This window comes from Terrapene carolina, unplaced genomic scaffold (genome assembly GCF_002925995.2).
Source record: "Terrapene carolina triunguis isolate 2854851 unplaced genomic scaffold, T_m_triunguis-2.0 Scaffold68, whole genome shotgun sequence".
NCBI lineage: Eukaryota > Metazoa > Chordata > Testudines > Emydidae > Terrapene > Terrapene triunguis.
The window spans coordinates 31,209,647-31,226,809 of record NW_020664419.1 but is presented as its reverse complement, the minus strand read 5'-3'; the positions used below and the strand labels follow the sequence as shown (position 1 = coordinate 31,226,809).

Here is a 17,163-nt window from a genome sequence, read left to right as displayed (position 1 = left end):
TACTTTAGTATAGTTTGGAGGGCCTTTTATCTGATAAGATGATATTAAAATGTATAGCACACATGACAATCTAGTTAGCTTGTTATGTGGACTAAGGCCCAAACTTGCAATTGTCTCCACGCAAGCGGCAGTCTCCTGCGGGTTTGGGGCCCTAACCAGTTAATAATTATATTCCAACGTTTTCAAGGATTGACGCAGATAATTATAGGCTGGCAGCATCCCAAATCAAACAAGAGGTCTATGTGCAGGCGTGTGCCCTTTAGACCTAAAGCACTGGGCCCATTAGTAGTCTATCATGGGAACCCTGGGTCACAGTTCAAAGTCATTTGGTGGCTTCTTCCTCTACTTGGCTCAAAGGGATACATTTTATTCAGGCAGTTACTGGAAATCTGAAGTGTGAAACTCTAACTTAATTCTCATTATGTGAATGCATGTAGAGGGATTGACCTGTGGTTCAGAAATGGAATTGGAGTCTGGCACATATAAAAGGAGATGGTGTTGTAAAGGGATGTAGGGGAAATATGAACCCTCTTATGTCAATCATTTTGGATTGTTCCACCCAGCCCTAATTATGAGCCCCTCTACCACTAAAAGTGCATATAAAATCCTAACCACTATCCTGAAAATGTATCCTTCTATCACACCTACAATTGTGAATTATTTCACCATGTCTGCATGACAACAAATGCATCCTTTTAACAGTTCCTGATAAAAACAGCTCTCATCCTACTTAAGGTGACCCACTGTGCCTTTAAATTTGGAAACATAGCCCTATGAAGGCCAAAATGGAAAGTAATAACATAGTACTAAGGTACCAGCTGGTGCTGTATTCTGCAAGTGGAATATTGTGGGGTTGACTAAATTGCAGTCTCAAGGTTCAATCTGGAGCAGGCACAGATCTTTGTATGGTAGGCCCTCATCTGTGGAACTCTCTCTCGATTTCTGTGAGAGCCTTCATTGTTTGTTTTGTACAGCCTATTAATTTCTATTTCCATCTATCCTTTGCTGAAAGTAGAGGTGATGTGGGTCTGTAGCGGGGCTTTTGGAACCAGCTTATGATTAGCAAGTTATTGAATTATTTAATGGAGAGCATATCCAAATACGTTTGGCTATTGGTAATCAATAAGTTATATAAATAAACTGGAATGATTTAAATAATATGGGAATACTGTCCAAATTTCAGGTAAAATTTGACTTTCATAGTTCACAGTGTTCTAATGTTTGAAAATGTACAAAATGAAGGTGGAACAGAATCAGATTTTGAGCCTTATTTTAGCATCTTTGGATCAGCTCTGGACGCAAAGACAGTCTTTTACTCCTCGTACCCAGTATGTTAGACACAATCTCTATGGACTAAAGATTCTGGGCTGAGTCTTCATTGCATTACACCACTTTGGGTATAACTCCACTGAAGTCAAGAGAGTTACATTGGCTAATACAGGAACCTAGGAACTTCCATACTGGATCAGACCTGAAGTCAATCTAGATATTCTGTCTCTGACAGTGGCCAGTATCAGATGCTTCAGAGAAATGTATAAGAACCCCACAGTAGGTAGATATGGGATAATCTGCCGCCACATTTGGTCTCAACCTGTTTTCTAATAGTTAGAGATTGACTTAAACCCTGAAGAGTGAGGTTTAATAGACCTTCCAAAAATTGACATTAATTATGACAACTCTGGATATTCTATGAATCTTTCTAAGTTCTTCGCCTCAATGACTTCCAATGGCATGAGCTCCACAGTCTTATTCAATAATAAGCAACCTACAGCCCGCGGGCCACACACAGCCCATCAGGGTAATCCGCTGGTGGGCCACCAGGCAGTTTGTTTACATTTGCACGGCCGTCCACGGCTCCCAGTGGCTGCGGTTCGCCGTTCCCGGCCAATGGGAGCTGCAGGAAGCGGCAGCCAGCACGTCGCTGCGGCCTGCGCTGCTTCCCGCATCTCCCATTGGCTGGAAATGGCAAATTACAGCCAGTGGGCGCTGTGGGCAATTCGAGGATGATCTCCACTGCAGATTTTCATATGGGTCCTGAAATGACTCAGGAGTCCGATCCTGGAACCACAGATCCACCCGCAGTAGGTACAGACATTTCCTGGCAGGTCAGCTGCCTGCTGGGAGAAAGTTCTAGTCTAATTACATGTTGTGTGAAAAAATTATATCCCTTTATTAGTTTCAAATCTGCCAACTTCACTCAATGTCTCCTTGCTCATGTGTTATGGGACAAAGAACAGAATATCCTGATCTACCTTCTTTAGAACATTGATTATTAAAATAATAAATAAATAATTATTTTAAATAATTTTAATTTAATTTAATGATTTAATTTTAAATATTTAAAATAATTATTTTATTTATACTTTTCCCACTTCCCCTCTTGTTATTCTTCTTTTTAAGGTAAAGCAATCTCTTTTTATATGTGAGATTTTTCCATGTCCCTAATCATTCTCATCACCCTCTTCTGAGTCCCCTATAGTTCTGCAATAATCTTTTTGGATGGGGTGACGAATACTGCACACATTATTCCAGCACTGGTATTACACTAACACAGATGTAAAACAGTGGAGAATTAGGCCATCAGACTTGATCAGTTTTATAAACGGACATGTCACAGACATTAATACCAAAAGGGACCATTAGGTTCATCCAACCTGACCTCTTGCATACGATATGCCATTGAACCTCACCCATTACATTTCTGCATCACACCCATAACTTCTGTTTGAGCTGTATCTTTGAGTGTACCTTTTAGAAAGACATCCACTCTTGATTTAAGACTTCAAATGATAGAGAATTCACCCATCCCTAGGTAAATTGTTCCAATGGTTAATTACTTTCACCATTAAAAAAAAAAAAGTGCCTTATTTCTAGTGTGAGTTTGGCTTCAGCTTCCAACCACTGCATCTTGATGCACTTTGTTCTGCTAGATTAAAGTGCTCCCTAATATCAGAAAACTCTTCCCCATACAGCTATTTATAGATATCAGTTAAGTCACTGCTTAACCTTCTCTTGGATAAACTAAATAATCTTAAGACTGTCACCATAAGGTATGATTTCCAGACTTTGAATCATTCTTGTATCTCTTTTTTGAATATTTTCCAATTTTTCAACATCCATTTTGGACACATTATTCCAGCAATGGTCTCACTAATGCTGTATACAGGGGTAATACCACTTCCCTACTCCTACTTGATATCCTCCTGCTTGTACATCCAAGGATCATGTTCTCCCTCTTAGCTATATCATCACATTGGGAGCTTATGTTCAGTTGGTTATATACCATGACCCCAAGTCCTTTGCATTGTCACTGCATTTCAGGACACTAACCCTCATATTTTAAGACTAATCTACATTCTTTATTCTTAGATATATGATTTTGCATTTGGCAGTGTTAAAGTGTATGTTGTTCAAATAAGACCACCTTACCAAGAGATCCTGAGAGGTCCATATAACTCACCCAAACCCCATCATTATTTACCACTCCATTGATATTTGTGTCACCTGCAAATTTTACTAGCAAGCAAGGATGTTATATTCTCTTCCATATCATTGGTGAAGGTATTGAATAGCACTGGACCAAGAACAGAACCCCATGTAACTCTGCTAGAAACACCCTCCCAGGATAATGATTCCTTATGTACAATTACTTTAATCATCTGTCACTATGCAAGGGACAATTAATAACAACTGTGTGACCATAAAGAATATCATCTTAAAAGTCTGATTCTTGACTTCAGATGCTACTCCCTAGGATTTAATTCTTGAGGGGACAGAGGCTAGGTGCGATGAAGGTAATGTACTGGGGTTATCTGTCACCTCTGCCCACCCCTCTCTGGTCATGCACTGAACATAACTCTGCCTCCATGTAAAAGTGTATTTGTGCTCCCCACTACCCACACTGTAAATGATGACATTTGTATATATCAGCTTGTTTTGTAGAATCATTGATTGGTGTACTAAGATAACTCCCAAAGATCCAGCTTAGCTAAAACATACATCTTTTGCAATCAAGTCATATAATTCTGGAAATTTTATTTGCTGATTTGGCAGATTACTAATTCTTGTCAGTCTCAAAGGAGAGTTGCTTCTGTAGCATTCAAATTATGATTGTATTCATGAAGCCCTTGTCTCAAACAGCTAATTAGATTACTGACATTAACATTTCTCTGGTTTCAGAGTGGTAGCCACGTTAGTCTGTATCAGCAAAAACAACGAGGAGTCCTTGTGGCACCTTAGAGACTAACAAATTTATTTGGGCATAAGCTTTCGTGGGCTAAAACCCACTTCATCAGATGCATAGAGTAGAAAATACTGTAGAGAGGCTGTATATTGTGTACATAACAACATCTTAAAAGCAGCAGTTGGAATTATATCAGATAAAGCAAATTAAACATTTAGTCAGATTTCTAATTGCATATGGTGAATCCAATAACACGCATGTATGTACAAATGTGGAAATACTGTCAATGATATAAAAATATAAGTATCATAAGTTTGGTTTTGCTTTGTATTGTTTTGTTTTCCAAGCAGGAATATTCCACCTGGTTAAATATGCACCAGGAAAATAGTGTTCATCAATGTAAAATGTGATTCAAAGAAGAGACTGAGACTCATGTTGTGGAAGAGGTGCCATCTTCACCAGTAGTTTCAGCTGTTTCATTCACAGATGCTCTGGATGAACAGAGGAAAGAGGGGTTACAACCTGCAAGATTCTCTCATAGTTGGGAAAAAACAATGTGGAGGTTTAAGCACCATTGTGAATGGAGTTGTTAATGTCTCCATCTGGACAGACACGATTCCAATAACACAAAAAAATTGAGCAGGCCCTTTAGACTCACTTCTCAGAAAGGAAATAATGACATTACAGAAGAACAGCCCATCCACCTCTGCCAGTTCTTGCAGGCAGATCAGCCACACCTGTCAACAGTATCAGAGTCTAATAAGGTTAATCAAAGGGACATGGACCTCTGACCTTTGTCTATTGCCAAAAGATAACTTACCAAGGTAGCTAATGCAGTGTCTGTATCCAGGCCTAAAAGTAGACTGATAAGAAACCAAAAGAATCTGGAGCTGCCCTACTACAACCTTCTTAATAACCTCCCAAAAGGTCACAGTTGTTAAAGCCAAATGATGGCTTCTTGATCAGTAACTGACAAGGTCATTCAGGTGAAAAAGTTATTTCCTTGTCAATCACTGAGCTTTCTCAAACTTATCATTTTTAGAGAAGATTATTGGGAAGATTGTAGTGTGGCAATTCTGATGTCATCTTCCTTCCCAGATTCTTATAAAAGTATTCACAGTGACTTTCAGTGAATTCTATCGGCTGACCTTGACATCATTAACTACAACGTGTTGGTGACCTGCCAGATCTCACAGAGATGGAAGGTGTTATTCTGCCGTAAGACCATGTTTTTCCTGAGAAATCTCAAATGGCAGGTTTGAGAGGTTGTTCATCTACCATAAAGGCCCTATCATGCAGGATTCTGCAAGATTTCATTGACACTTTTCTTGCTAAATGTATATCTGAGGTCACATGGGGAGATTGTGAGGCATCACTGCCTTGCTGACATCAGTCTACTGCTAATGATACTCAGCTCCATATATCCTCTTCATCTGAAGGTGGTGGGTTTTATTTTATTTTGCCATGTGCATGATGAGGATAGGGACCTAGGCAACAATTAAATGACTGAAGTTCAGTCTAAATAAAATGGAAGCAATGATGGTCAAGAGAAGGAAGAAACTGGAAGAATTATCAGCGATTATGACTGCGCCATCACTCCATCTAAATACACTATGTAACTGCCAAAAAGGTTTGTAACCCAGAACACTTTGGCTGCCCTATTGCTATTGGAGTCCAATTGACAGCTATTATGGCAATTTTATTAGACATACCTGATGCTGTGGCACAGCAAATTGAACCTAGATACCCTGTAATAACTAAGGACAAAGTTCGAGTCAGTCATTATTCCTAGGCAGCAGGCAGAACCTTGTATGGTGTTCCCATATTGCTGTATACCAAAACTGACGCTTGTCAGGGACCCTTGTGCACAAAAAATTATTTGTACATCAAAGAACAGATTAGCATAATACCATTTAATTGCTTCCCATTTACAGTTGAAAAACAACATTCAAATAAGGCAAAAATAGTTTATATATGTGTCCTACAGTTGCAATTGTTCAGGGCTCTAGAAATGAACTTTCTGAGGCAGACCAGAAGGAGCAGCACAAACAGTATGGAAGGTTTACAGAGCCCTGTGCGGATACAAAAATGTGTATTCACATCAGACCACGCTCCGCAAAAATTGTCTGCAGATATCCGCATCCACGGATGCAGATAGCCGCAGATATCCATGAATTTGCAGGGCTCTACTTACCTAGCCAGGCTTAGGCTCCGAGGCACCCCCCCACCAGAGCCCAGTCAGGGAGATCCGTGCGGGCAGCTGTGGGGAGCCCGTGCAGCGTCGTGGACCCTCCACATGCTCTCGTCCGGGCAAGGACCCTGGAGGGTGGGGACACGGACGGGGGCTGCTCTCAGTCCCATCCCCCCACACTGCAGGCAGGTGGAGGATCCACCGCGGCTCCCCACAACTGCCCGCCTGGGTCTTATTGTGGCCCGGCTGTGGTTCCGAGCCACCTCTCCCCCCTACTAGCTCCCCCCCATCTCTCCAATGCCTCCCGACGGCCGGCAGGCCCCACGGATCAGCACCTCCCCCTCCCTCCCTCCCACCACGATCAGCTGTTTCGCAGCGTGCAGGAGGCTGGGAGGGAGGGGGAGGAGAGAGGATGTGGCATGCTCGGGTGAAGGGCTGGAACTGGGCAGGAAGAGGTGGGGTAGGTATGGAGCCTTGAGTGAAGGGGTGAGGTGGGGGCGGGGCTGGTGGCAGAGCCAGGGGTTGAGCACACACACACCCCCCCCGGCACTTTGGAAAATTGGTGCCTGTGGTCTTCACAACATCCCCGGCAACGAGTTCCACAGGTTGACTGTGCAGTGTGTGAAGAAGTGCTTCCTTATGTCTGTTTTAATCCTGTTGCCTATTAATTTCATTGGGTGACCCCCAGTTCTTGTGTTATGTGAAGGGATAAGTAACAGTTCCTTATTGTTGAAATGTTATGCTTAAGCTATCCGCCAGGACGTTTTTTCTCCTTGGTGGAATTATATCTAGTCATAGCCACCCTTAGAGTGGATAAAGACCCTTTTATAGTATGGGATCTTAGTTTTGATTTTTGGCGTTTTATTTTGCTGTTTCGTTTAGTGTATACCCAATCTAGTGACATTGTGTATGCTATCCTGCGAAGGTGCTTTGTCTAAACACCGCATATAAAATAAAATAGGGGGGGATGTAGGAATGTATTGCTCCCTAATCACAAGCCCAGGAGAATGGCAAACTGTTCCCTTGGCAACGAGGCAGGAGTGACCTTGTTCTAGTGTCTGTATTTGGAAAACTTATTGGCAACCTGACATCACCCTTGCAGCTGGTGTTCACGTGCACAAGAGATGGGTTTGCTATCTTGTGTAATTGTACACCGCATGTCTTCTTCATGCACAAAAATGTAACCACTAAGAAGAGTTGTAAACAAAGTAAGGAGAAGAATAAAAACCCCAGGAAAGGTTTTTTCCTGAGAGGCTTTTGGCTTGAAGCTTGTGAAGCTCTCTAGCTACCACAAACCTGGTGTTCTATTTCCTTTCCTGTGTCGTCACCACACCTTATACACTTTCCCCACACCATTCATGATTATATAGACCTCTAACCAGACATGCCAAACCCGCCAAAAAAAATGCAGAAGTTGGGCTTGTTTTTGGCTTAATTGGCTTGTGAGTTGCTTGTTGGCTAGTAGCTTGTTGCTTCTTTTTTTTGATCAGCTCCTGGAAAGCAGTGGCGGGGGGGGGGCAAGCAGGGACAAGGGGTAAGTAGGGGCAAGAGGGGGAGAGAATCAGAGATGCACAGTGGGCCCACCACAGTCCCAGACTGCACGCCGCGGGGATCTAGTCACATAGAGTTTTGGGGGTCTTAAGAATTGGCTTGTTTTGAAATGGGATTAGCTTGATTTTGGCTTATTGTGAAAGTCGGGGTGCTTATTTAACATGTGAAAGTTGGCAACTGTGCCTCTAACATATCTCCCTTTAGTCATCTCTTTTCTAAGATGAACAGTCCCCGTCTTTTTAATCTCTCCTCATATAGAAGCTCTTCCGGACTCCTAATTATTTTTGTTTCTCTTCTCTGTACTTCTTCAGTAGTAGTAGGGAGGACTTGAACCAGGGGACTCCCATATCCCAGTTGAGCATCCTATCCACTAGGCCAGTGGACCCCAACGCGGTGTCCATGGGTGCCATGGTGCCCGCCAGGGCATTTATGTGTGCCCGCCTAGTGCCCAGCAGGGGAGATAAGCCGTGGCCCCGCGCCTGATGGGGACAGAGAACTCAGGCTGCGGGCGCGGTGTTCTCTGTTCTCGGCAGGCGCGGGGCCCGCCTAGTGCCCAGCAGGGGAGAGAAGCCGTGGCCCCGCGCCTGCCAGGGACAGAGAACTCCAGGGCTGCAGGCGCCGGTATTCTCGGTCCCCGGCAGGCGCGGGGCCTGCCTAGTGCCCAGCAGGGGAGAGAAGCCTGGCCCTGCGCCTGCTGGGGACAGAGTACTCCGGGGGGGAGGGGGGTGCGTCTAAGGACTCTGCAGGGAGGAGAGGGGGGCTGTGTCCAAGGGCTTTGGGAGGCAGGAACAGCCAGTGAAGGAAGGCAGCAGGAGTCTGGCCCAACTCCGCACTCACGGGGCGACGGGAAGTGGAGCAACCTGGCCCCAGCCTGCACTGCTCTGCTCCCCCGGCTCCCAGGCTTGGGGGAAGGGGAGGAACCGCCCCCCAGCACTCACCGGTGGGGCGGCTGGGGCCAGGTCACTCCACTTCCCGACGTGTGCCCAGTGAGTGCAGGGAGGGCCCAACTCCGATCCCTGCTGCAGTCCCCTGGGACGCATAGCTCAGGGGATGGGGTTGGGGAGGGGAGAAGAGGTGGAGTGGGGGTCAGGGCTAGGGTAGAGCAGGGGTGGGAAGGGGCGGGATGGAGCAGGGGCAGAGGGGAAGGGATGGGGCAGGGGCAGCTTTCCTGGGCCCTGCTGTGCGCAGCCCACGAGGGGCCGGCTCAGCCGTCTGGGGGATCGGGCTGGCTGCTGGAGCTGGATGCAACCCGCAGCTGCATAGGGCACCAGGAAATTTGGGGCAATTTGGTGCCCCAAGTTTCCTAGTACCCTATGCACTGCGTAGTTTGCGTATGGATAGGGACAGACCTGCGCCTCTGCAAGAGACAGTAGTTAGGTCAACGGGAGAATTCTCCCGTTGACCTAGTGCTGTCTACACTGGGGTTAAGTCGGTTTAACAACATTGTTCAGGGGTGTGAATTTTTCTGTCGAGGGTGGGGGAACTGGGGTGTTTGAAAGTTGAGTGATGCTGATGCTTGAGCTAGGGCTTGTCTACACTTGAAACGCTACAGTGGCACAGCTATAGCACTGCATTGTAGTACTTCAGTGTGACACTACCTACACCGCCTGTGTAGTTAGTCCACCTCCCTAAAAAGGGGTATATAGGTCAACAGAAGAATTCTTTGTTCGATCCAATGCTATCTACAACGGGGTTAGGTCCTATGTCGCTCAGGTGTGGATTTTTCACACCCCTGAGTGATGGAACTGAGTCAACCTAACTTTTTAGTACAGACAAGGCCCTAGTAATGCTGAGGGGAAGCAGCAGCTTGGGTTAAAACTGCTCATCAACTAATCCAATCATTCTGGTAATCCAATCACTCTGTGCTGCTAATCAAATCCCTCTGTGTGTAATTCCAGTGTTGTTTTGAAGTGCAGTAACGCAACTGAACTAACTCCAGCTGACTGTTGCAGTGATGTCAATGAAGACAAGCCCTTAGACTACAGCTGCTGCACCTCTAGCCCCGTTACCAGTAACTGGAAAGCTGAGTTTAAGTATTCCCTAAAACTGTTATCCAACTGTCTCTACCCACCAAATACAATAAGGACAGAACTGGTGAACAAGCCCTAAGCCAACCTGAGCGGTGTAGGCAGGGCCAGCTCAAGCCCTTCCAGTTTCAGTGGAAATGGCAGAAACTGAGTGAAGTTAGTTCGCATTGAAACAAGTTGTAAATTCCTTCTTCACGAGAGAGGTGTTTCTAAAAACTGCCTTAAAATTAATCTAGACTTGCCTCCCAGCTGAGAGACTTGGCGGCAGTTCTGAGCGCCTACCTCGCCTGAGGACGCCATGCGGCTTTCCCTCGGATGATTTCTTATTGCCTCAGCGCCCTCTATGGACTCTGATGAGAAAGGAGCTGCCTTTCAATCTCAGCCAGCGCCAGACGTCAAGAGGTGCCTCAGACACACGCACGGGATCCAGCGTGTGACATTGCAGCGTCTGTGCGGATTTCCAGCCCAGCGAACTCAATGGACGGGCTCGCCAGGGGGAGGAAACACAAGCGCTTCTTGCAATTCTTAACTGACGCCTATCTACGAAGGGGCTCTTCGCCGCTCAAGGGCAGGCTCAGGTTTAACATACTGAAGTCTCCCAGCGTGTATCAGGGAATCCCATTAGCTCCCCCTAACGCACGTGCGCTTTCATACGGCAGATGCGGCCATACAAAGACTGCTGCAGCTAAGACCTAGGGGTGCAGGCTGAAGGGCTCGGACCCAGGCTCTGTGGAGCAAACTCCACCGCCAAGCGGGGTGCAGCTCAGCCGGCCCGGGAGGGAGCGGAGTAAGAAATCACAGCAGACAAAGGGCGGGCACAAATGAAGCTATAATAGGCAAGGGAGCAGGATGTGTTATTCCGGTGAACGCTGCGCTATAAATAAGCCGGTTTCTAAACGGTGTTTGGGTGGCTTCATCAAAGGAGCAGCATGCATACAGCCCTCCCCTTCCCGGTGTCCCCACAACGGTGATCATGGCGGCAGCTGCTGCTGATCTTTCCCCTTATCTCCCTCCCACCCCAGCGCCAGACGCAGTGTCTCAGCTCGGCGCAGAGTGACCTTTCCCCAGCGCAGCCGGGAGAAAGGAGAAATGAGGGGAAAGGCGCGCCTAGGAATTCCCGCCCTGCGCGCCTGGCCCCATTTTAGCATATGCAAACAGACCCTCTTCCTGATTGGCCACCGCTCGATACCCCCCTTTGAAAAGGTGGCCCTTCATTGGCTGACTGATAAAGTAATGCAAATTAGAGAATCTTGCTTGCTTGCTTGCTCGCTCGCTCTCCCCTCCTTTTTGCCAGTGTGTGATGAAAATTTCAGACAGTGTAACTCTGCGCGTCTATTACTACAAATAAGTAGTTCCAGTTCCCCCTCCCTTGTATTTACTGCGGGCTGGGACTTTGCAGTCCCCGCCGGAGCCGTAGACCGCACGAAGACATCCCAGCGCGGTGTGCTCTACGGGAGGGGAAGTAATCCGACAGGCACAGCGAGGTGTTTTCCCACTCCCCCGCGGAGGGATATTTTGTCTCTCTTCTCCGCACCAAAACATTGAGAGTTAAGAGGCAGCTCCTGCTGTAATTGAGCTCACAAGTGAGCAGGCACCGAGGAGGCTGCGCTGCTGCTGCTATTGCACCAGGGGTGACGGCTTCACTGCGGCGCTGGATTGAATTCGCAGTCACCCAGCAGCCCCGAGCAAGCGTCCTACTAGCCCGGGTGGATTTTACCCACTTTCTCTGCAGCCCTGCTGGCATCTGGGGTTGCGTTCAGCTGCGCTGGGCGGTGGGAGAAGCAGAGCATCGCCCCCATTATTGATTGCTTTTTGTCGAAGGGCTCCACGCCGCTTCAGCTTGGATTCTTTGTGGCTGTTTATTTCTGGAGGCGTCTACCACCCTCTGCTACAACATCAACTGCTGCTGGTGGGCCGGGGAGAGCAGAGCGGGAGCCCGGCAGCCGCTTCGCAGCTCCCCTCCCGGGTCGGGAAGGAGAGCGCGCCGCTCCTTCCCAGCAGCTCGTTAATTGAATAATTAGCCCGGAGGACACACTCTACGTTTCGCTGCAGGATCTCTTTCCTCCCCCTTCCCCCGGCTCCTCTGGAAGATGTTGCTCTCTAAGTTTGGCTCCCTCGCTCACATTTGCAACCCCACCAGCATGGATCACTTGCCGGTGAAAATCCTCCAGCCAGGTACGCAGTGAGCGACTCGCTGGTTGTGACCCCGCCGCGGTGCGGTGCCCGTCGCTTTTTAACGGGGAGTTTGCAAGCTCCGAGGATTTCTCGGCTGTCACATTCCCTGCTAGCGTGTCGCCGCGTAGGGATGGGCACAGCTCCCCTGTTAGCGGGGTTGTTATGGGAGAGTGCGCGGCGTCCGCGTCCCCCCCTCCAGTGGGGCGTGTTTGGATATTTTGGCTCTGGGTGGCGGCTTGTCGGATCGCTGCTGGTGTACAGCACAAAAAACCGCCTGGCTTCCCCTTGCTCGCTGAGCTTAAGATGAAGAGCCGCATGTGCCGGTGTGAACAGCCATGCGGCTCCCCTGGCGGGGCTCCCTCTCGCCTGCCTCGTGTCCTGCCTTCTTAATAATGGGGCGACTCCAACCTCTCTTAATTTGTCTTCCCGTTTCTAGCCAAATCGGAGAAGGAGCCCTTCGATAAAGTCTACCAGGTGGGCTCGGTGCTGGGCAGCGGGGGCTTCGGCACGGTGTACGCGGGGACCAGGATAGCAGACGGCTTGCCGGTAAGGAGAAAGGGGGCTATTCATGGCTGCGTAGTTGTGTCTTGCTGTCTACTCGGGGCGGCGTGTGCGTGGCTGCAGGGTCGCGCGTCGCAGCCGCCCCAGCCTTGTCCCCACCCCGCTCTGACCGCGCCTTCTCTCTCCCCCAGGTGGCCGTGAAACATGTGGTGAAGGAGCGGGTCACCGAGTGGGGCACCATTGTAAGTATTCGCTGGGGAGCGGGTGTAACCGCGCGGTGGGTCTGAGGGAAGCTGGGAGCCGGCTCTCCCCCGCCCGGCAGTCACCCAGGCTGGCTATTGTTTGGGTGGCGAGAGGGCTGGGTCCCTCCTCCCGCCCCTGTGTTATTGTTTACATTGGGGGGATTTTGGCGGGGTTTCTTCCCCCGGCCCCTCCCCCTCTGACTGCGGCAGCCGCGGAGCCCCCCAGCGGAGCGGCGCTGGACTTCCCCAGCCCCCGCGCTGCTGCGGGAGGCTCCGTGCACAGCGCGTGGGGTGTGTGCGCCTCTGCCCGGCGGAGCCTGCGTGTGGGGAAGGGGGGAGGCAGGCTGGCTGGCTTCCCCGCCTGGGCTGCACGGTGAGTGACCGCCGCCCTTGCCTCTTTGCGCTGCCCAGAGCGGAGCGATGGTGCCCTTGGAGATCGTGCTGCTGAAGAAGGTGGGCTCCGGCTTTAGAGGGGTCATCAAGCTGCTGGACTGGTACGAACGGCCCGACGGCTACCTCATCATCATGGAGCGGCCCGAGCTGGTGAAGGATCTCTTCGACTTCATCACCGAGAAGGGGGCCCTGGACGAGGAGACGGCCCGGGGCTTCTTCCGGCAGGTCCTGGAGGCGGTGCGCCACTGCTACACCTGCGGCGTGGTGCACAGGGACATCAAGGACGAGAACCTGCTGGTGGATCTCAGGACAGGCGAGCTCAAGCTGATCGACTTCGGCTCCGGAGCCATCCTTAAGGACACTGTCTACACTGACTTCGATGGTATGTGCCCCTCCCATCCCCAAAATGCCTCCGTGCGGGTGAGACAGCAAAGCCCTGCGCCGGGGCTTACCCGATGCGCTTTCCCTGCGTGGTTTAGTCACATTCTTAGCGCCTGAGAACAACAACAAGGTGGCTCTGCAGCTGCAGTAGCTGGTCATGGATCTGCGGGTAATTTAAACCCATGCACCGGAGGCGGTTGGGGGTGTTCTGTTGAGTAGGAAAGAAGCGATTCCAGGCAGTGACGCAGCAGTTTATATTTCCCTGCCTTGGAAAAGGCATTTTTCCTAGAGGGCGATCTGTTTACATTGAGGCTTCACCAGCGCCAGGCGTTCCCATCTTTGCTATGTGCAATGCATATATTTTGATTTCTAATTTAATGAATTACTCACAACCCAGCTGATGCCTGCATTGCAGATTTAAAATCCTGGGGTAAATTATATATGCCCCTTAAATGACTTAAATTTGGATTTTTTAATATAGGAAAACTGAAATGCTTCTCGCACATGGATGGAAGAGATGATAGATAGATATATTTATATTTATTTTTCCCCTTGCTGTGAGTGTGCTTGATATAGATGAGGGACTTCCCCCTCCTCTTCTGTCGTCAGCTGCTGCACTTAACATCTGTTTTGTTGTGAAACCCGAACCTCCTGGCCATGTGACAGTCAGCATCACAAATTCCAGTTTTTGTTTGGTATCCAAGGAACAGCCTAGTGCCAAGGGAGGGCGGTTTCTAAGGGCCTTTTCAGAGAGCCGGAGTAGCCTTTTTTGATTATTCTGAAAAATTAATTTGTGAGCAAGTCTGTATTTTGTTCACACTGTCTTGGAATTGGATAAAGCCGATTAGCTGTATGTAATCAGATCGACCTGAGTTTCACCTTCTGTTTCTTTTCTCGTTCTCCTCCCCCTGCCCCCTCCCCATTCCCTTTGTCCTTTTGTGTCTATTTTTGGTGTGATGCTGTAGACGCCACATGGTCAGTGAAAGGGAGCCATGCCTTAGTAAACAGTCAGCTGATGGAAGCTGTGTTATTCATCACAACAGAACAGCACAAGCTAATGGCCTAAATGTATGCATGGTGTAATTGTAGCCAGCTTCTCTGGACTTTCACTGGGGATGAATTTGGCCCACTATGATTTGTGAATATTTAGAATTTTTTATTCTTGTGTGGTTTGATGTGCATGGGCAGGCCAACTAAAATGTTAGGGGGGGAGAATAAAACTTAGTTTGCTGATGTTGGGGGATGCTATTTTTTCATTTGTAGGAACAAGAGTGTACAGTCCTCCAGAATGGATCCGATACCACAGATACCATGGGAGGTCAGCAACAGTGTGGTCCTTGGGAGTGCTTCTGTTTGATATGGTTTGTGGAGACATCCCCTTTGAACAAGATGAAGAGATCTTGAGAGGACGGTTATACTTCAGGAGACGAATATCACCTGGTGAGTTCAAACAAAAAAAATTACTCACACTTAATTTATGATAATGGCTGATTTTCTGTTTGAGATTCTTTTTGCTTTGTAGTCTAATGTCGTCTGTTTATTTCATCTGTTTCAGAATGTCAGCAGCTGATCAAATGGTGCCTTTCACTGAGGCCTTCAGACAGACCAACACTTGAACAAATTTTTGACCATGCATGGATGCACAAATCTGAAGTGGTGAAGTCTGAGGACTGTGACATAAGGCTTCGGACCCTTGATACTGATGTATCTAGCACAAGTTCAAGTAATGAGAGTCTGTGAAACACTAAGGACCTCGCAATGGGAGGGGAGCTACAAGCAGAAAGACCACAGTGCTGCTGCCAATACGTAGGAGGGGCTAGAAAAATGCATTCATTATTCTGTAGTTGAATCTTTGTCTGAGGGACTTGATTTTATTTTCCCTTTTTGCTGGTTTCTGCTTTGGAATGAGAAATTTCCTTTGGAAACGCTGATGTTTGGGAGTTGCAGGCCAGTACTTAGTCAAAAGACTGACCTTATTAAGAAAGCAGTGACCTCTTAAATACATGGTAAACTTTTTTGCTCTCATAGAGCCTGGACTAGATTTTTATTTGCTTTTGAGTGCCTTTTTGAAAGCTGCTTCAGTGGGACTTTCTTTTTTGAGCTGTGTATGTCCAAAGAAGATCCAGTTCATTATAGGATTTTGCTCCCTTTAGACTGAGTGCTGGAGGAAGCAGCTCCTATGATGCATTGGAGAACATGTTCGGTGATTGAATGAAGTAGTCCCATCCACTGGCGATGGAATACTTGAACACAGACATTTCACTCCTTCCAGTCCCCGTCCCGCCCCCAACCCACCTCTGCTGCTCCAAAATATTTCCTATACCCTGCATACAAATATGAACAGGTATATCAGCTTTTTTTTTTTTTTTTTTTTTTTAATCAGGAACATTCACTCTTGTTTTCTTTTATCATCTCTACCACTGGGCATGCGAAGCCCCTTTCTCAATCCCGCCCTCCCTCCACCCATCTCCTTTTGTCAACCTGCGAGTCTTAAAGTATGTATGGGCATGTTAAATGCACAATCAATGCAATATTCAAGGACTTTACTTTTTTCCATACCTGTATAACGTGTTTATGTAAATTTGGTTTTCCCATGTATTATACAGTTTTTTTTATTTATTTGTTTGAAGTTTTAGAAGACCTCCCACAGTTTCAACTGTGGCTATTTATTTGCTTAATTTATTTGGTTAGAGTTATATTCAACACTGCTTTCCCCCTTCCCCATGGGAATTCTAGTGGTTTGCCCATGACACTCTTTTCTGCATTCCTGTTAACTTTTTTGTTTAAAAAAACAAAACAATTTTTTTCTGACCTTACCAGTTTCTGTTGGAAGATGGAAAATGTTGTACAAAGTCTAATTTAAGGGAAATAGAATGACTTTAAAGTTTAGTATGCCTTTGTCTGGTATTCTACCAGTAATGTAAAGTAATGCTATTTGGAAGGGTTTTAAATTATTGACATTGTACAGTCTTTGTGTATTGGCTCTGGAAGGTAGGGTGGCAGAGTCATAAACATTAATTTATTTTAATAGCTGTGTTTCTGTGTTCTGGTTGCATTTGTGCAGCTTGGATTTGGATTTTTTTTCTTCTGTTTAACAGTGTGAAATGTATGGAGATCATATTTTTTATACAGGTATTTCAATTAAACTTTTTTGTATATAACAGTACTGTGTTGTGTATTCAGTTGTACTCAGAATTACATTTCAGACCACACGGGGAACAAAGCTGTTACGTTCTCCAAATATTTATACTATAACTTTAAGGGGCTCCAGCAGCTGAGCCAGAGAATTAATAGGCTCTAACTTATCTTCTTTTCAGACTGTTCCTATTTGTTTAAGCACACTCACTTTGACTACATCTATGTGAACTTTCTTCAAAAAACAAAAATGGTGCTGCTATATAGAACTTGTGGATTTTGAATACGCTGGTACGTAAACTACTGTTAACATACATCCTCCTAAACCATAACAAAGAAGCCTTTTTCTACTTAATTATGGGTTACTATTTCACAATTGGATGT

At 47.0% G+C, this 17,163-nt stretch overlaps 1 protein-coding gene across 1 annotated transcript; it reads left to right on the top strand.

Moving 5' to 3' along the window:
• The first annotated feature begins 11,456 nt into the window (after positions 1–11,456).
• On the top strand, positions 11,457–16,805 carry PIM3 (Pim-3 proto-oncogene, serine/threonine kinase). The gene is made up of 6 exons (XM_024212139.2): positions 11,457–12,127; positions 12,564–12,673; positions 12,820–12,870; positions 13,282–13,645; positions 14,908–15,084; positions 15,200–16,805. Exons 1-6 carry the CDS (start codon positions 12,043–12,045, stop codon positions 15,382–15,384), a joined length of 972 nt encoding a protein of 323 aa, XP_024067907.1. The 5' UTR covers positions 11,457–12,042; the 3' UTR covers positions 15,385–16,805.
• The last annotated feature ends 358 nt before the right edge of the window (positions 16,806–17,163 follow it).